General features: G+C 31.2%; 1 protein-coding gene across 3 annotated transcripts in view; it reads left to right on the forward strand.

Moving 5' to 3' along the window:
• Window positions 1-21980, forward strand: part of LOC105202538 (histone-lysine N-methyltransferase, H3 lysine-79 specific) — a 43202-nt gene that overhangs the window by 15566 nt on the left and 5656 nt on the right. For 2 of the 3 annotated variants that reach the window (XM_011171107.3, XM_026141249.2), the window contains 4 exons: window positions 3160-3777; window positions 8068-8498; window positions 8579-8821; window positions 8881-9128. In XM_011171107.3, coding sequence (XP_011169409.1) covers window positions 3160-3777; window positions 8068-8498; window positions 8579-8821; window positions 8881-9128 — 1540 coding nt within the window. Of the gene's footprint in view, window positions 1-3159; window positions 3778-8067; window positions 8499-8578; window positions 8822-8880; window positions 9129-21798; window positions 21942-21980 lie in introns of those variants that run through there. The other variant, XM_011171108.3, reaches the window with a different exon arrangement.

Here is a 21980-nt window from a genome sequence, read left to right on the forward strand (position 1 = left end):
AGATGTATAAAGTCAAGTTAGTTCGAGTACATTTTTCAATTTATAATAAGGCTTTGATTGTTGTATTTAAAATTAGATATGCATTAATCCGTATTTTGCAGCTGAGTGAGTATGATGTAAATGTTTTCGAAAGGAACAATTAACTTTCAATGTGTATCTCATATAACAAAATTTATAGATTTTCTTACAATCCGGGAAGTGTGAGTTGATCTTATAGTATGCATAATAAGGGACTTATTTAAAGAGGACAAAATATTGTAAGCAGAGATTTTTATATTTTTGCTAAAAAAGATTTGAAGAGGACCAAAACATACGAATATACACATATGTAGTTGAAATCATTGGAAGAGTTGAAGAAGGCAAGATTCACACAAAAAATCGGCGTTTTTTATTTTTAATTGTTAATTACTTTTAGTTTATGTTTGAAATTTTAGAGTATTGATCAATGAATATTGTTTTTAAAACTCATTTTATTTCTAATAAATGATAAATTTGAAAATTAATGATGTATTTGTACTTAATATGTGTTACCATTAAATATTGTAAGAATATACTACTAAAAAGATTTGAAATAATACATATGGATAAGGTGGGGCATTTTAATTGTTCTATGCGGATATTTTGAAAAATACGCAAGATACAAATGAATGTTGCACACAGATGCTGTAGGGTTTAAATATGTCTATTAATTTTATCAGTTTGACTTTCAGTGACGTTATCAAGGTTAGGGTAAAATTACTTTTAAATTATATTTTTATAGCATATTTTTGTAATCGAAGTCGAGATGTTTTTAAGACATTATAATAAAATATATTTTTTTATTAAGACGATCTGGCAAGTTATTACATTTTGTCTTCTAGTAAACATCACCCAAGCTCAAACTAATAATATCAGTAAATAAACTTACTTAAACTCTATAATTTCTATCTGAAATATTTTTTTCATATTTTGCGTATTTTTCGAGAAATTTTCAGAGGGTTTAAAATTATCTACTAATTTACTAATTCTATCAATTTGACCATAGGTGATGTCGTCAAGGTCAGATCATGGTCACATCAATTTTTTAAAATAAAACATCCTATTTCTGATTCCAAAATCTAAAGTATATTTTCATTAAATACTATCTGAGTTATGAAGCTTGGAAGTTATAGTATACCGTAACTTTCAAGTCTCATAACTCTTTGTTACAGTGTTTTGAAAAGTGTTTTGAGAGTGACAAAAAAATGCAATGAAAAATAGGTTTTAATTAAAAAATTTGATTTTTACGTGACCTTAACAGCGTCAGCCAAGGTCACATTGATATTTTTGCCTTCTGCATCATTTTAAATTCTATAACTTTTGTATGAAACTTTTCTTTCGAAAATGTTTAGTTTTTGAAGTATTAAGAGATACTGATTTTTTTTGATACCTTGTACTTTTTATTGCATTTTTTTGCAGTTGATTTTGAGAATTTTTCAAAATATTACAATTAAATTATTTTTCATTAAGTACTCTCTGAGTTGTGAAGCTTCAAAGCTACAGCATAGTGTAACTTTCGAACTTTACAACTTAATGGAAAATACTTAACAAAAAATAACTATATAATTTAATTTCATGAAATTACATTCGGGGTTTTTCTTAAAAGCTGTATTTTAAGTTCGAAATGTGCGGCTGCGCAGTTTGGGGAATTTTATAAATGTTTATAAATACATTTAGGAAATTATTGAGCACTGCAAACTGTTTTTATCCAGTATTGCCATTTTTGTTATTTAAATGTTTATTTTGTAAATTGGTACATTTTCGTAAATTCAAATGGATACACTTTTCGGTCATATTAGAATTTGGCTTTTGTTTCTCTCTCGTGTTGTAACATTCTTATCAACCTCTTACAAGATATAGTTTTCGGAACTCATAGATCATGTTTCGAAAACGATATCTATTCACGGTCCTCGAGATTATCATTTAGACTACGATGTTCCCGACATATCACGATTTTTGTAAGCGGATGTCACATTTTCATATTCGAATCTAAGTTCTTGTACTGAAGGAAACCGATGATTAAAGGTCGAAACGTTTACATTTATTTGGCATTTGTTTGTTTTTGGCAACATCCAGCACGGCTCCTTAGCTCGTCTTGTTTTATTTGAAATATTAGAATTTGTTTGAATTTTATAATGTTTTGAAAAGCTCTCGATATTAGTTATTAGATTTTGGAAACAGAAATAGGGTGTCCCATTAAAAAAAAAATTGATGTTATCTTGACTTGACCTTGGCAACATCACCCAAGGTCAAATTAATAGAGTTAAGTAGATTATTTGACCATATGATTTTTGTCTAAAACATTTTTTCAGAACTGCTTAGTTTTTAATGTGTACGGGACTTCCGTGCATTCTGCGCGCGCGCGTGTGTGTGCGTGTGTGCTGCGTGCGTGCGTGTGTGCTGCGTGCGTGCGTGTGTGCTGCGTGCGTGCGTGTGTGCGTGTGTGCGCGCGCGCGTGTGGTGTGTGTGTATTGTGCATCTTCCTTGGAGTATGTTCTTACAGTATCTAATGATTCAACTTGTATTAAATACACTATTAATTTTGAAATCGTTTATTAAAAAACAAAATGAGTTTTTTTGTAAAGCGTTTAAACAACATATTATTACATTACAATATATTATCATTACATTTTATTATTTTTGGAAAGTTTCGTGATATTTTCTGGATAAACAAGTTCTTTTTACGAATACAGGACCTCTCAATATGATAACTGCATAGATTTCAAACGTGTTTAAGGCTGTTTAAGGCTAATTTCAACCATTTTTAAACTCTCTTTTTTGAATCAATCATTGTGATTAAAACTGGATAAGTCATCATTGCAACATTTTGAAAAATGTTATTTAAAAATAATGCGTTAAAAATTTTTAAAACAATTTATACGTTAATAAAGAAAAACTTTAGCAAGTCTTTTTTTTAATCTACTCTCAAAGTTTTAAAAATATTTAATTAATAAATGTGAAAAAATAGCTCAATTTTTGGAAATTAATAGTGAGCCTATATCTCCTTGATTGATTTAATTTATATAATAACGTATCACTTTTGCATCTTTTTGTTATTTTTTTTCTTATTTCTTATTGCATAATAAAACAGATTTGTGAATTTTTGAATTTTGATTTCATTAAACTTTTTTTGTGCAACAGGTTTCAAAATTAGAGCACGAATTAAATGTATTGGAGAGGACCAGTAACGAAAAGCAAGCCGCTGCCATTGCTCAGCAACAAAAGGACGCAATTGGTAATAAACATCCTCAGAATGTACATCACGGTGGTCAACAGCAGAGTAATAAAAATGGAGGAACACGTAAAAGTAGGGAAAGCCGTTCGAGGTCACAGGACTGGCCCGACGTTCCGGATATAGGAAAGATACAGGAGAATAATCCCGAACTATTAGCGCAAAAGATATTGGAAACGGGAAGACAAATAGAAGCGGGTCGTATACCAAACAGACAGAGTGGCAACAGTAATTCCAGAACTCGACTGCCACAAGCGTCTCTCAGTTTTTCCACGTCATCCTCTATTTCATCTACACAATTGCAAACGACTAATAAAGACGTGCTGAATAGAACTCAAGAGCCACCCAGAGTTACCAATTTTGAGGATAGACTAAAAAGTATCATTACGAGTGTATTAAACGAGGATCAACAAAATAGGAATAAGCAACAACAAATGCAGTTACAGATGCAAATACAAAATCAGTCCGAATTTGAGAGGAAACGCATTTCGTTACCACAGAATGTTTCTACTCCGGATTATACTCAAGTGAGTAATTTGCGATCGCATCTTTTGTTTTTATTTTAGTCTTTAAAAGGTATTCTCGCTTTTAAGCTTACAAAAAACAATTATTTTTTTGACACTTTTAAATAATTTTAACCTCAAGCAAGAGAGAGGGAGGGAGAGAGCGAGAACGCCAGCAACAGGGAGAGGGAGAGAGCGAGCAGATTAAAAGTAAGAATTGTTTTATTAACATCAACTATTCGGAAAATGGTTAACTTTTTTTAAATAACATTTTTAAGAATTGTTACGATGCTTATCTTGTTTTAATTTGATTGACGCAACATGTTTAAGAAATATTTACATGTTTCTTTCTTGTTCAAACTATAATCAAATCGAATTTTCAACTTTCTCTTTTTTGATAAGAAAAAAATTTCGAAAAAAGAAGGAAGAAACTAAATATTTTTACATATTGTTTTTGTAAAAAATCATTTTTTTACTCGATTGTTGGTCTGATAAGAACTACATTTATATGGTTTAAGAAATCTTGTTAATTTTTTATTTCAGATAATTTATGTATCTTGAATTCTAGAGCAACAGTTAATTAGTATTTTTTTACATATTCAATAGATTTATAAATAATTGTCAAAAGTATCTTTTTGATTAAGAATGATGTGTAATGCCAAATGAGAGCCAAACACAAGGTCTTTTATTGTGAAATTATATATTCTTCTTCAAGAATTTTTTAAATAAATGTTTTGGTCTCTGATTCAGATCATCCTTAGTGTAAAATCTGCGAATCAAATGTAAAAGTTGGTTAAAAAGTTATTGCATTGAGTGTTGTATTACGTACAAATATGTCGCTCGCTAGACATTATTCTCTTATGGTCTTAGTCCATTACGAACATGTTTACTGTAATAATTTAAAATTTTGGAAAACACTAGATTTTTTTGCTTAAAAAACCGTAATTAATAGAAACTCACAGTTCGATGCTCGGTGGAGAGCGCGCGATGTGATCGGTACGGAGAACGAAATATATCTGATTGTGAACGTATACTGTTGTGTATAAGAGAAGTCAAAGATGAGAATAAAGTTGAGAATATCTTTTTAATGTTTGAAAAAATGTATAAAGAACATTTAAATATCGAAAAATAAATGTATCAAATTTCAAGTCTATATCTTTTTTTTCTAAAAAAATTCTTAAAAGAGAGTATACAATTGTGAGACTGAAAGCGAGAATACCTCCTTCAGGGGATTGCTAGGAATATTTGTTTCTGACAATTTTTTTGTGATGAATAAATCTATGAAAGTAAAGTTTTGAGAGATATTCATATACAAAAAATGGGCTTTTTTTAAGTTTTAGTAAAATAATTTAGTAATGTTATAAGTTATAAATGTAAGAATTTTATTTTTAAAATAGCAAAATGCTGTATAAAAAATGAGTAGAAGAATAATTAAAAAGTAATTTGTACTCGTTATCGCAATGCCCTTTGCACAATGCAAAGGAATAGCAATAATAAGACAAGCGATAAAAATAAGATAGGCGGTAAGCATAATAATAGAAACAAAGGAATTCAACATTCGGGAATATATATGTTAATGCAGATTGGAACATGGAATAGGCAATAATGATCAAGTTTCCGACGAATTGGAATTCTGCGTCTCATTGCCTAACGTTTTATTTTTCAAAGTTGGTAACTTGTAACGGTAATTTTTTGAAAAAAAAAAAACTAACAAATAACTTTCCTGATTTTGTACATACATATAACAGGTGTGCGGTAATGATCACATCTCTTGTCGGCTAGAATAGGTCAAATTGAACAAAAAAAGTTTTTTATCTTTTGTTAAGAGAATGCTAAACCTAAAGCTGAATTTCCTCGGTACTGTAGATTATTTTTTGAGCGAGAGTCGAGTAGCACGCGATTGCGCGCGGGGTGTAGGGTAAGGAAGAGTACTAACACCACACTAACGCTCTTTGTCCAACGCATGGATCTGTCTTTGTTCTTCGATTGTAGTGCCATCTGTGAAAAGATCTATCAACTACTGTTGCACATAATCACTGCTCTGCTTGCCATCGTTTACGTGCGCTGAGCGAAATTTATACACGTACAACTGTTCAGTGATTTAATTTTTTTGTTAGGCTTTTGATTGGAATGGCACACAGTCAATGTTGTTTATTAGAATTTTTTGCACTGCGAAAAGTTCTCATCTCATACAGTAAATGACAAAAGTATTAGAGCCATGAACCGTAAATAAATGAATTTTTAATTTTTTTTTCGATTTTCTCGTAAAATCTCTTATCGCACTTTTTGATGCATACTTTTATTTTACAAAAGGATTTTGTAATCTGTCAAGTTAATTCAAAGATTAAAAAATATAAGGCATCGGTAATTTCTATTGGTTTAGCATCCTCTTTTTTGCAAACTTTGCAATAACTAATATTAATTGCTAAAGATAGCTGAATTTATCTGGCCTACCGGCAAATGTAAGCGTGAAATGCAATAAGATATTGCCTCAGCGATCATCGTTGCTGGGCATGCGGGATTTTTCTTAAACGGCATCGTATCGCTTGTGCATTGTTGCCTGTAATAAACAATTCCCTACGCGCTTTGCAACCTCGAGTGCCGGGAAGTCCTTGCCGCGCGCTTGTATTTGGCAATAGGCTTGATTAGAAATTTTCTGGAGGCTTGTCATTGTAAATATCCTTCAAAACTTAACTTTTGAACATTTATTCAGTTTGTCTCAAAAAATTATTTAATCAAATTTTTTAATAATCTGATCCTCTAGTTTCTTTAAGGCTCCTGTCTACTTGCCGCGGCCATATTGAAGTCGTGATGTCAGAAGCGTGAAATTGCGTGAAATGACACGTAATTTTGTCTGACGTACCATTTGTATAGAAAGACAATTTAGATAAAACAGACTGATCAGATGGCTTTAACCCTTAAATACACCGATCCTGTAAAATACGGAAACACATTTTTGGGTCTGGGAGACTTTTTCAACTTTGAGAAGCTATATCTTTGATTACAATCAATATTTTTCTACGATTTTTTTTTAAACGAAAGTTCAAAATTTCAGGAGTGTGACTGCACAATCGGCATTGCCGAAAAATAATTTATTGTGAAGTTGTAAAAGAAAAACCATTAAGCAAAAATAAGAAATTGGTCAAAAATCCACTTTTCCTTCAAAAAATCATATTTTTGCAACAAAAAACATTTAAGGACTTTCAAATACGGCGTTTTAAAGCTAAAGAGTCACACTTTTAAAATAAAATTTGGCAAAGTCATTCCTTTTAAAAAGTATAATTATGTAACATGGAGAATATGAGGTATGTATTTTTGGGCATCTAAAAATTTACTTTTAAAAAAAATTATATCTTTGCAACAAAAAACTTTGAAGAACTTTACAATACGGCGTTTTCAAGGTAAAGATTCATACTTTCAAAAAAAATTATATCATTGTCATTTCTTTTAAAAAATGTACTTATGTAACAAGGCAAATATGAGGTATTTTTGATTAAATCGTGTCTAAAATTGAAAATTGATGTGTTTCATGATATACTTCTGAAAAACTTTTTTTTCTACAGCATTTTATAGTATTCCAACTTTAAACAAAGTACATGCGAGTAACATTGGCAAACCGACCTGTTCGAACGTATTTTGTCCAGCTTTTTTTATGTAAAATACTCACAAAAAAGGTTTCACTTACACACTATATGGGTCGCATTGACCCTAACAAAACTTTGCTGCCGTGCCGTTCGAATTCTAGTTGACCAAAGAAGTTGATCAACCATATCAATCGAAAGAGAAGATTTCAAACTTTTTTTACGTCTTGGTCCGAACCTCCTATCTCATTCCGTCTTCACATAGCAAGCGTTCAAAACTTTATATGGGGTCAGACCCACTTACGTGTTTAAGGGTTAAAACACTTGTAAAAATGGGTAAAGACTATCCTTTTTTTGCTTAACAGTCAGTAAATAGTTGTAAAAAGCACGTAAAGTGACGTCTGTTCAGACAGGAAAGCACACGGATAACTATTGAGCGGAGTAAAAAACATGCTTTTATGTATAAAATTCAAAGAAACTTTACTTGCGGTCCATTTTTACGAAATACGAGACAAATCATATTTTTACAATGAAACACATAATAACAAAATGACATGCACAACATCTCATCGTCAATCTGTCACGTTTCGCGTATATTAGTTCTAACTTTGTCCGCGATGGAATGTCGCTATCGTCAACGCAGAGTTCTGGACTGAGGTGCCAGGAGCCTTAAACGCGTTTTTGTGCATTTACTTTATCTTAAACGCATATGTTGTATTTTATCGTTTCTTAGGTTTCACCCGCAAAGCTAGCGTTGCGTCGTCATCTTTCGCAAGAACGCCTCTCGTCTCATTTGACATCATCCGACAGATCAACGATCGATTCTAAGCAATCGTCGAATTACGATAATCGGCTTGTAGCAGGTGCGAGCGGGTTACTCGGTACCAGAACAATTGGTGATCTCGTCAGCGGAGAGATAGAAAGGACTCTAGAGATATCCAATCAGTCCATAATAAATGCCACTGTTGATATGAGCGCAATGATGAGACCCGAAACTGTGTATTCTCCGATTAGTAGGCCAGCGAGTGCTGAAGGAGACGCCGGTTTGTCGACGTTAGCGCATGTCGCCAGCTATGCGCCCACTTCTTCGGGAGCTTCTACTTCTACATCTACAACCAGCTCACGGTCGTCTGTGCTCTTCACTCCGGTAACGCAACCACAAAGGTATTTATATCTCGATCTTTCATCATTATTTTATGCGATCTGTCAAAACATTTTAAATACAGATGAATTATTTCCATCAGGTATACGCCGGTTCAATTGCCGCGAGCAGATATTAAACCCTACCATGAGTCTTACTTTTCGGATAATCCGTCTCAATCACTTACACAATCCCATTTAGCAGCATCGCCTCTACATTCGTCTCAAAACGCATCGAATGGCGAGTTGTTACCTGTAGAGGGACTCGCAGCATCGTTGCACGCTCGAATATTAAACAACCACAGTAGTAGTGGCAAAACCGAGTCAACTATTTCCGGCAATAGAAGGTAGTGGATTAAATGTCAGCTGATATTGAGCTGACGTAACATGTTTATTTTACTCATAGATATCAGCCGTACCCGAGATATGCGACAAACGGTAGTAATGGAAACGCATCAACAAGCGGCACAGTAACCGCAGTTTGTCAATCACAACCATTGATGTCAGTAAAAACGGAAGCGGTTGTGTCATCGGTAAACACAAGTGGAGCGCCTCTGAGTCCTCTTGCGGAACCGCATTCTAATACTTCGACGCCGCTAGTTGACGAACCTCAGATGACAACGCAAAGACAACGAAATGCCGTTGGGGATGACGGTAAGTGTTGACAATAAATAATATTTATGCTTTTGGCATTTGAAAAAAAATGTCTAGTTTGAATTGAAATAAAATACTGATATATGCTTTGGAATGATTTGTACTTCAATTGAGCTTATAGCTTTTCGGTACATTAGCTGTGGAATTCTATCTAATACGCGTGAGCTATTAAGTACTGAGAAAATTTTTCAACTTTAATTTCTATTACACTATTTCAGGCATGTGATGTGACAAATATTTATATATATATATTTATTATTATAATATTAGTTACATTACAAATTTAAGTTTCCGGATCAATTTTACATAATTTGTTTACCACATAGATCACCGATGACTTACACAGAATTATTATATTTGTGAAATAAAATATCTTGCATAATAACTAAAAAATTAAAAATATTAACAAAGTTACTGTACAAGAAGAAGAAGATAAAAATGCAATACAGAATAAAACAAAAATACTTTTATTATTTAGTGAATAAAAAAACTTAATATATAATGAAATTATTTTATAAAATCAATGTATATACAAATATTTATACGAATATTACAAATTACTTATTACAAATAATAATTGAAATATTAATTAAATATTTCGTAATTAAAGTGATAAAATGATATTTGACTATGTGATAAAATAAGAATTTTAGTTTTTATAAAATAAAAAGAAAAAAATTAGTGTGCGTGCGTGCGTGCGTGCATAGAGAGAGAGAGAGAGAGGGGGGGGGGGAGTTGTAAGATAGGTGTGGTATGATAAGCCACTATATCTCATATTCACGTTGAATTCTGAGATCGTTAAAATTACTTTATTAGTGTCTGTTTATACATTGTAGGGTAATTCATTAGTATTTACTGCGTTTTTATAAAAGCTGAACATCAATTTTGCTGTTAGCAGAGATTTTTATAAGTATATACTTTTTACGTAATTTTGAGAAATATGCTAGATATTAATTTTTTAACTTTAGTTTGAAGACCTTGAATGAGGCTTTCAAATAATGATTTACAATAATTGAATTTAATCCTTTGTTGCACTTTTTTTGGTAATGAATACAATTCTGAAAAATTTATTTATCAGAGGTTTTGGAGTTTGCTGATTATGAATTCGATATTAAAAATACAAAATTCAAAATGACGGATACAATATGGCGGATAGAATTTTTAAGTAAATCTGGGCATTTTTGAAAATCACGTTGGTCATATTGATCGGCTATATTACATCTGCCATTTCGAATTTTGTATTTTTGATTCATAATCAGACTTCGAAAACATCTGAATAACAAGTTTCACGCGAATCTGCTGTTGATAATTTTGTTTGCCATATTGGATTCACCATTTTTAGTTTTTGATATCGGATTCGTAATCAACGATCTTGGAAACTAAATATAATGTTTCAAGCGAATCCAGTCGATTTTGATAATTTCGTCTGTCATATTGTATCCGCCATTTAAAATTTTGAATTTGTGATTTTGGATTTATAACACAGGTCTGCGACTAAAAAGTTGTTTGATTATTTTCATCTAATTTCCATGTATTTTGATGTGCTAAAAACGAAAAAAATATTGAAAAAAATTCTAGACGTTTGCCACAAAATGTAAAATTCTCTGTTTAGTAAATTTTTCTTAATTTTTGATATTTTTTTTTATTTCAAGGTTTTTAATCAAATTTAAAATCAAAATTACTGTTACAGTTTTTTAGAGGGGAAAAGGGTTAATATTTAATAATACGTGATATTACCTAATCTTGTTCAATTTAGAATTGTGTTATGACTGAAAATTAATTCGGTGCGCAGTTCATTGAACTTGAGGAAAGTATATAAAATCACACAAACAATACAAGCACGAAGACCTAGCTGCGACCGTAAAAGGCATTCTTGTTCAATTTGAAAATTTACTATTAATTAATTCACATCAGTGCATTCAAGATATATAATGCCAAAAAATGTAACTTTCAAAGAAAAGAACTTTCAGAGTGAGCTAATGAAACCAGCATCAACACGTTACAAGCTGGACGCGCAAGCTCTGATTTAACTTTTTCTTGGTTCTTACCTGTTCATGTTTGGATTTCTAAACTTAATTTCATAATGATATAACTGAAATTAATTTTATAAACCTTTACTTTTTATATTTGTTTTGAGGTATTGCCTTATTTAACACAGTTACTTACATTGTCAGAAAACGTGATGTCTTATGTCATTTTCGGATTCAGCACTCCCTAAAACATAAAGATTACGTGGAATAACCAAAACAGCTCTTGAAAAAATTTTTTTTGCAGACCTGTATAATCAAAGAATTCTTAGATAGTGATTTTGAAGTATAAATTATCATCTAAAATTTTAGGCAAACAAATTTTATCACTAGAAACAATTTTTATTTAGGTATACAACGTGTTTCAATATAAGTGGCCACTCCCCTTTATTTCGTAAACTAGCAGAGATAGACCCAATAAATATAATATCAAATTAAATGGTTTGAACCAAACTTTATTGTGAACACAGTGGTTACTTAAAGAAATTATCTATGTTAAAGAATGAAGAGACATGCACAACTTTTGCATGGTAAAGTGAATATTTTTATATGATAAAAGTTGTAGCGTTTTTTCTAATGAATACAATGATGTATGAGATATCAAAAATATTTTACAAATTTTAGAAGTTACATCGGTTTAAAGTTTCGCGGTCAATTAATACCATTTTAGTTTCGCCCCTGCGGTGTAGCTAACTTCCGACTCTTGTTTTGGCGATTGACATGTAACATGTTGATATCTGAATAATATTTGGTGTAATCATTTTATAAACCTGTAGATTTTCATATTCTTATTACTTACATTTTACGTACATTGAATATTATAATCAGATATCAATATGTTACACGTCAATCGCCAAAGCGGGAGTCGGAAGTTAGCTACACCGCAGGGGCGAAACTAAAATGGTATTAGTCGCCCGCGAAACTTTAAACCGATGTAACTTCTAAAATTTGTAAAATAATTTTGATATATCATACATCATTGTATTTATTAGAAAAAACGCTACAACTTTTATCATATAAAAATATTCACTTTACCATGCAAAAGTTGTGCATGTCTTTTCGTTTTTTAACATAGATAATTTCTTTAAGTAACCACTGTGCTCACAATAAAGTTTAGTTCAAACCATTTAATTTGATATTATATTTATTGGGTTTATCTCTGTTAGTTTACGAGATAAAGGGAGTGGCCACTTATACTGCAACACCCTGTATATTTATTAATAATAAATTATTTATTTAAAATATAATTCTAAAAATTGATTTATCAGTTGGAAGAAACTTTTAGTAATCCAGCAATACCAAACATGCTAAAGCAATATGTGAACAATTGATTTATTGATAAAACAAACTTAGATGAGAGATATACAGGGTGATTCAGGATAACCTTATGTCTTTGAAGAGATTTATTCCTGAGGTTATTCTGAAACAACTTTTCCTTTGGCAAAAACTTGTCCGAAGCTTAGTTTTTAAATTATAAAAAGAAATAGTTATCCAATAACCGGGCGCGTATAGCGGTGAGGCAGGACCGGTGCAATTCACCGTTCGATATGGGCGATTACGTGAAGCGATCGCAGTGATCAGCTGACAGCTCGAACACTGTTTTCCCTCCCCCCCTCTCTATCTCTCTCCCGCTTTCTCAAAACCTTTATCCCATTCTTATTCTCATTCTTTTCTTATTTATTTATAAATTTATGCACTGACACTAAAATAATGCTAGAATTAAAAATGATATTTAATTATTTGATGTCTTGCTTTTAATAATTCTGTACGTGTAAACAAATATTTTTTTAAAGTCAAAAACAGCATATTTAAAATGCGTAATTGAAAAATAAAAATGCAGAGTGAGAGAGAAAGAGAGAGAGAGATGAGTTCGATCAAATTTAAACGTGTATACTCACTTATCATCCTGCACAGCAATCACCCTTTATCTTTACGAATACAGAATATCCATATAAAACTTAAGATTTTCCTTTTTTCTTCGTAAATTACGTCACTTGTCACATTTACTGCAATCATTTTCTTGGTCGAAAGATACTAACGCATTACTTTATACAAATCACTATCGTCTATTACTATTAGTCAGTACTAATCACGCGTGAGAATTATTAAAAAAAAAAGAAAAAACACGCCAATGTGACCTTGAAGATTTCAAAATCATCCCGGTTTTTGACGGCTAAAAGACTGAATTCGATATGAGACAAAAGACAGTCGCTCGAGAAACGGGAGCCGTGAATGCGCCGCGAATGTAATGTTTGGGAGCTTGTCCGGGATGATCATGAAATCTTCGAGTTCACGGTCACAAGCGCGATACAAGGGCGCAACAGTATTTTTAATTATTGTGTTCTGAGACTTTTAGAACATCAATCACGCAGCGATACCGCGAACAATAAAACTAGTCGACTGCTCGCTCGTGAAGCGAAGAGGATAGAGCAAGAGGTGAACCTAACCTTTTTGTTGTAAATACGTGTTTCTTTTTTTGAATAATGCTCACACGTGATAAATAGTGACTAAAGCCTTATGTACACGATGCTAGAAATCGGTCCGAGTTCTCAATCCAAGTTCTCGAATAGAAATAGTTGTACTTTAATGCCTCTATATAGCGCTATAGGCTTTGTTTACACCGAATACTTGATATGCGTAATATTTAGTAACTTTCTATTCAATTATTTTAATTTCGGTAATAAATTTAATGAATAGTATATTAAGCTGGTACAATATGAATTAAGATAATTAATTAAATATAGATATCACGTATACATTTACACGTATTGTCGAAATTAAAACAATTTAATAGAAAGTTACTTGTTAGTATGCGTGTCAAGTGTTCGGTGTAAACTAGGTCATAGTCGAATTTGTGAGTTTGAGTTAGCTATTGAACTTTATATCTTTTTATACTTTATTGTGATTAAAGGTTATAAAAAATACAATTTTCGATGCCCAACGTCACATTAACCAACATTCATCAACTATTTATAAGGAAATAGTTGATTACTATGAATTGAATCTAGTAACTAGTACGAAAAAATGGGACGGAATGCATTTTTCTGTTTGAGGTTTCTATTCGAGATTTTTATCTGAGTTGCTTGTGACGATTCGAGTTTTAGTAACTTTTCTCGGATCGAGAACTCAGACCGATTTCTAGCATCGTGTACACAAGGCTTAATAGTAATTAACGATAGTGATTTGTATAAAGTAATACGTTAGTAATTTTCGATCAAGGGAATGATAGCAGTGAATGTGACAAGTGATGTGATTTAAGAAGAAAAGAGGAAAATCTTGAGTTTAATATGGATATTCTGTCTTTGTGAAGATAAAGGCTGATTGCAGGATGATAAGTGAGTATACACGTTCAAATTTGATCAGACTCATCTTTCTCTTTCTTTCTCACTCTGCATTTTTATTTTTTAATCACGTATTTTAAATATGTTACTTTTGACTTAAAAAAAATATTTTTTTACTCGTACACAATTGTTAAAAACAAGATGTCAAATAATTAAATATTTTTTTAATTCTAGCATTATTTTAGTGTCAGTGCATGAATTGATAAATAAATAAAAAAAAAAAATGAGAATGGGATAGAGGTTTTGAGAGAGCGAGAAAGAGAAAGAAGAGAAGGGGGGAAAGGAGGCAAAGCAGTGTTCGAGCTGTCAGCTGATTACTGCAATCGCCTCACGTAATCGCTCATATCGAACGCTGAGTTGCATCGGCCCTGCCTCACCGCTATACGCGCCTGGTTATTGAATAACTATTTCTTTTTATAATTTAAAAACTAAGCTTCGGACAAGTTTTTGCCAAAGAAAAAGTTGTTTCAGAATAACCTCAGGAATAAATCTCTTTAAGGACATAGGTTATTCTGGATCAACCTATAGTTTCTAGAGCTACACCGTGCAGCAAAGGATTAATTATAATATGTAATGTAATGTATGAATTTGGCATTTAAGGTTATATTATGTACGGAAGAGAATCGTCAGCTATTTGCATTATTAGTTTTATGATCACTACGGTGACCATCCGTCCTTTATTTCAAAGAACAGTCCTTTATTTCAAGTAGCTGTCCTTTAGATTTATTCATTTCTTGAAAACTCAATTTTGTCCTTTTTTTAAAAATTGTATCCTTTATATTACAATTTTGTCCTTTGTTTACAAAATTACAGTCTTAATTTGAACTTAATTTGAACACAGTTTGTCTCAGAAAAGGAAAAGTGAAGTTAATTCTGATATATTGAATTGCTATTGATACTTTGTCGAATTTTTTCGATTAATTTAACTAGAGGTTGTTGAAAGAAAAAAGTGTTTCAAAAATTATAAAATTTTGTTTATATTTTTCTGACTCAAACGCTCTTACTAAGAGAATGTTATCAATAACAAATAATATTTGGAATAGAGAAAAAACCCAACTTGAAGTTGACACTCTTGAAGCTGGTATTATTTATACAAAATGCAATTATGAAATTGTGTACAATTTCATGATTTTTTAAACATTTATCATTATTCTTTCAAAACAAATACATTTTTCTCAGAAATACATTAAAAAACTCATTATTTTTGTTAAAAAATATATATGTTAAATACTATTGTTAAAATGTATAAAATATAAATGTATATACATAAAGATAATTTTTCTTATATAATTATATATTTAGTTAAAATTTAGATTGGATCCGTTTTTATTTTTTTGTCATTTTAAAAGTATTCCAAATTTAAAGGATTTATTCCAACGCAATCAAACCAGTTTAAAATTATTAGAAAATTAGAAAGTGCCTTATTTTGATATACAACAAAAAAAATTTTGAAATGCTTTGATTCTTAACTATCATAAAATGGTTTAGAAAGATTAGGAATAAAATTTTGTCCTTTATTTTCTCGAAGAAAATATGGTCACCGTAATGATCCCTCTTGTGGCTTTACAACCTTAAAGCAGAAGTACACACTCTTACATAGTTGCATAACTATATGCATAAAGAATTGATTGGTCCATTTCCTTATGCATGTGCTAATGGACTAATCAATTTCCTTATGCATATGGCGACACAAGAGTGTGTGTTTTTTGCTTTATGAGCTTTTTACAATAAGCTATTAGTCGATGGCATAAGTTGTAAACCATAAGAATTGACCAATCAACATGAGTCGAATTTGAAGAGAATATTTGACTGTGATTGATTACTTACGGCTTGCGACTTATGACACCGGCTAATAGCGTATTGTAGAAAGCTCATTATAGCAAATGTTGCATAATCCTTATTAGCAGCAAAAAAATTAATTAAAAAGAATTTTTTTTAAATAAAAATACATTTTATAAAATGTTTATAAAATCTTGTTTTGTGACGTTACTAGTATGTAAAATCTACGAAGTATCATTCATTTGTGATTTTTTCTAATCAAAAGTTTCTTTTATGACATTAGTTGTTAGTATGCCACAACTTTCTTCCTTTTATCTCAGAAATGTGTCCTTTTTTTTTCTCTTCCGTAAATTGTAAATTTTATTTGTTCTAAATACTTCATGATCTTCCTAGGGTGATTGGTACAACTCTATGACTAATAAACTGGTGTTTATAACGATTATATCATTCTAATATTTACTGAGTTATTTTAAGAAAACAAAATAATACTCCACCATCCCTTTCTCTCTTTTACTTATGCATTTTCGTAAAATAATTATTTCATAGCAATAGAAATTTGTTATAAACAATCGATTTTAATCGATAATTTCTATATAAAGTAAGACATTAAAAATATTTGACAAAATATAAGACATACATGATATCTCAAATTGAAAAACTGATCACAGTCGCATAGATTACAGATGATCTATGGAATTATATTGTACTATATATCGTAATAACATATTGGGTGTATAACTTAATTCTCGACCTTTAAAAAACAATGTATTATTTATTTATCAAAAAAGGAAACCGAATAATCTTTCAATCTTTGAAATAGTCTCCATTACTTTCTATATATTTCTGCTATCTTTGGAATAACTGACAAAATCCGCTTCAGAAGAAGGCTAGTGGTTTTAAATTGATAAACTCAATGCTTTTGTCAACCTTTTCGAGAACCATAAAGTGAGAATTAATTAGATAATGTTGCAGGATTCGAAAAACATGGTAATTTAGTGAAGGGGCGAAATCTAAATAATACGCCACATACGGAAGAATTTTCTAGCGCAATCGAATATGATTACTAAGGTTGTTTTTGCCGTGTGTGATCATGCATTGTCTTGGAGTGGAATCCATCGGCCCGCCTTTTGAATTCTACCAAATTTATATACGTTTCGAAATCGCTTGTTGGCTCGCTGCAAGTGTATTTGCAAGCTCTGATTGAGTTTGACAAAGATTTTCTTTCAATAGTTGTTTCAATTCTTCGTTTTCAACTTTTGATTGTTTAGGGTGTTTTTTATCTTGGAGATTAAAATTGCCATTCCGAACTTTTGAAACCACTTTTTACATGTGTTATAAGATACATTTTTACCTTTTAAGGCTGAGCAAATTACTTCTTTGACCTCGCTGGCATTTTTTTTTAGTTAAAATGCGCATAGAAGATGCCTCAGATGTTGCTTTTTGAATGTCATCGTTTTTACTACTGTTTTTTTGGAATTATATTAGTAGCAAATATTATACCTCGTTTTAAAACTGCAGGACGTTTTATCAACCATTATATCTCGGCTACAGTCAATTCAACGTTATAAATGCTTTGATTTGATTAACCAATCAGAACAAAAAATTTTACAAATTGATCAATCAAAGGATGCTTCAAAGTATTTGTACCATCAACTGGACCATATCCCTCGTTTTAAAGCTGAAGGATGACGTTTTAAAATGATTATACCATGAGAAAAATTTAAATTTGAATATGTCCTGTAGTTGACTAAATGTAGGGATCGAGAATGAAGTTATACACCTAACATTTGTACATATGAATTGAAAAGTATTTCATGGTTATGTTTCTTTTTAAACAAAACATTTGAACGAAAAGGACAGTGTGATCACCAGTGACCTACGTGGCAAGTGTTAAATAACAAAAACTGTATATCATAACATTACTTTGTCATTCATCTATACAGTACATTTGTCTTTATTATGAAAATATCTGTCACATGCAATCATCTTTTGAACACATATACACTAACACACGTTCTTTTCTACATTTATTTCATTTTTTTATTATTTTGTATAAGGTTGTTAGCGGTCTGGAAAAACCGAAAGAACTGGGAAAAGTCAAGGAATCAAGGAATTCATTAACCCAAGACAAGATTAAATTACTATAATATGAATTCTAAAATTTTAAACTTTCAAAAATTATTAAATCAAATTTTTTAAATAATTTATGGAACCATTGTAAATATTTTTTTAATTTTTTAATGAGCGATTTGCAAAAAGTTAACAGGCATAGTTGAAAAAGGAAACTATATTTTTGCTTGTGTAAAATCAAAATATGTATCAATGTTTCGTAAATCACAACAAGCTTGTAAGAAAATTACACAAAATATTTATAATGCTGCATTAATTATGCATTTTTTAAACGCAATTTATTATAAGAGATGTTTTGTCTTTGTTTCACATACAAATATTGTTAAACATCTTAAAATTGTGTTAAGGTAAAAAGTTTTTAATTAAGGCGGTAATTGGAACATAGTAAGTTTTAGTGAGATGATTAAATCTCACTAAGCAATATGCAAAACAAAGGTAAAATATTACATTTTGAACGATAATAAAATATTAAAGACAGTATTTTTTAAAGCACTTTTAACATAAAAAATTTTGATCTTGCATTTTTGAAAGAAAAGCATTTATCTTTTTGTCTGTTTCTGCAATTTCTTAAATTCTGTCACATATAATTTTGAACATTTAGTAGTTGAAAATAGGTTACTGAGAGTCAGCGTGGTTAAAAGTGCGCAATCACAAGTATTAATAGTATACCAATTATTTATTCATTTTTTTAAATTACAAAAGAACGTTTTGACTCGTTTTGGAGTCATCTTCAGCGTATCAATAAAAAATATAAAAGATTCCGTCATCAGTTACTAAAATCGGGAAGCAGTCGAGTCACTAACGGTTTGCCAAATCCGTATTGGCATCTTTACCAAATGTTTGTTCTTTTATAATTTTAAAAAGTGAATAAATAACTGGTATAACATTAATATTTGTAATTGCACACTTGTACCCGCGGTGACTTTCAGTAGCCTATTTTTAATTACTACATGTTTTCGGGAGTCCTTAAATAATTACTTTATATAATTTTTAGTTTCGTAATTTTCAATTCCTTCATTTTATTAAATTGCTTTTTCTCTCTTTTTCTTAACAAGGAAATGACGCAAATTGCAAAATACGGAATTAGATGAACCATAGTTCATTCGAAAGAGGGGGGAGGGGGGGTCGAGGGTATAAAAAGTGTCAGAGCGTTTGAGTGCATGGGTCTTCGTTTCAGAGAAATTTGCATGTGAAGTTTGGCATTCGCCGCGCTGTGCATTAAGTACTATTGCGCGGTAGGTTAAAGCATGAAGTGCTATTTTTTTTTCAATAATAGCTACATTTATCAATTGTAATTAATTTTTATTATTCTTAGCAAGATATTAATCATTATATATTATTCGTTATATGTAACAAAATGTAATACTTAAAAAGTTCACATATTTATTCAAGTTTATTTATTTATTTATTTTTATTGTACAATTCTAACATTGCTGTACAATGTTGTGGATAAAAATTTACGTAAAAGCATTGGAAACACAAATTGACTGTACATCATGAACATTATATAAAAGAATAACATGTTTTACAAGAACATTTAATATTATGTATGTTTACAAAAAAACATAATTGATTCATATTAGTAAAAATTTCGCGTTCGTGTGCTAACTTTGACGCGTACCAAGCAAATTGTAGCATATTTTTAAATTTTGGCGCAGATAATAAATAGTGTGTTAACGATTGACTTCTGATTGCATCATATCGCGTATTCACTTCTGTTCTTTTTCCGCCAACAATAATATCAGGACAATGTACAGCGATGTCAGAATTGTATAATGAATAAAAATAAATAAATAAACTTGATTAAATATGCAAACTTTTTAATTGTTACATTTTGTTTCATGTAACGAATAATGTTCGGGGTCGTGATATCCGCCGAACGTAAGCTAACTGCAGCGTGTGTGGGGAGGGAGAGTGAAGAGCGAGAACGCGATTAGTGAAAAAAAGTAACTTTAATTAATTAAAATTAAGGAAGAACAAGAGATAACACGAGATATGAACACAATAGAAATTATGAGACGCGTGGCGCAATGCTTGCTGACCGAGCACGAACAGAGAGGGTGAGGGCTCTAGCCCTATTTTTTATATACGTGTGTAAGCGCGAATCTCTTATTTAACGCGCTCCGAGCTGTAAATTATTGCCTTATATGATAATGTTTCTAGACCATTACCATATTTGGCAATGTCCTGTAGCCAAATCGATGGCTCTTTCTTTTGTCTCACACGCGTCATCTTAACGGTGCTCCAAATAAATGTAATTATTTATCGCGATACAAAATTAACGAATTTTATGTAGATAAACTGGAGCAGAAGCTTGAACAAATAATATATAACGATTAATACCTTACTAAGAATGATAAAAATTAATTATAATTGATAAATGTAGCTATTATTAAAAAAAAAAAATGGTACTGAGATTTTGAACACCTCTCTTCGCGCGGCCGCCGAGGGCAAAATAGAAGGTGCATCTTAGTCTCCTCAGCTACCGCGCTTCACGCTTTAACCTACCACGCAATAGTACTTAACGCACCGCGCGGCGAATGCCAAACTTTACATGCTGCAAACTTCTCTGAAACAAAAGCCCATGCATTCAAACGCTTTGACACTTTTTATACCCTCAAGCCCCCCTTTTGAATGAACTATGGCTCGTCTAATTCCGTATTTCGCAATTTGCGTCATGTCCTTGTAAGCCGTATTTCTTCTATTTCTTATCATTTAAAAATTTGGAATATTTTTGCTAATGTCGCACGTTATCATTTTTTACTAATTTTAACTTTAAACTATCTGCAGCTGGGACTGTATTTGTTTACTTATCTTTATGCAATAATCGGTGATTAATTTATTTAAATTTTTACTTCAATATGTAATATTTTATACTTATTTTGTACATTACTTATTGATGTTTATCTCACTAAAACTCAGTCCTAATTTCCATCTTAATTAGAAAGTTTTTATCTTAACACTATACACTTTTGAAATGTTGTTAGCGATTAGATTTTATTTTATTATTAAAAAAATTTTATCATACTTTAAGTTTATAATTAATACAATTATAGTATTTTTTCCCGTGTTTTATTCAGTACTTTCAGGCTTCAGTTAGAGAAACCTCTCCGAAAGGTAATTGGGAAGAATCAGGGAATATCTTTTTCCTGTTTTGCTAACAACCCTGTTGTATTTAACAAGGGATATAGTACAATATGCGATAGTACTATTGACAAAAATTTATACAACACTAAATATCACTTTGCTTAGGTTCTAGACATCGTAATAGTTTCCACTCTCTTATGCATCTCTCCACGTATTTATACGCATTAATGGTTTAGCTTATCTTACGGAGCTGGTATCCGACTTTTATTTATATTTATTTTTGTTGTTGTTTGCTGTATTTGTTAGATGCACTGTAGCTGTTTGTTGGTTAATTCTGTCTGTCACATACTCAATCTCAGAATCCCTGAAGCTTGTTTTATTAGAGATTGAGACACACACACACAGATCAGAGGGAGAAATGAAAAAAGTACGGCTGCCTGTGGGTTGGTTCGTCGGTACAATCACCGGTGAGTTGTCCCACGGGGGTC

Source organism: Solenopsis invicta, chromosome 5, assembly GCF_016802725.1.
Source record: "Solenopsis invicta isolate M01_SB chromosome 5, UNIL_Sinv_3.0, whole genome shotgun sequence".
Taxonomy (NCBI): domain Eukaryota; kingdom Metazoa; phylum Arthropoda; class Insecta; order Hymenoptera; family Formicidae; genus Solenopsis; species Solenopsis invicta.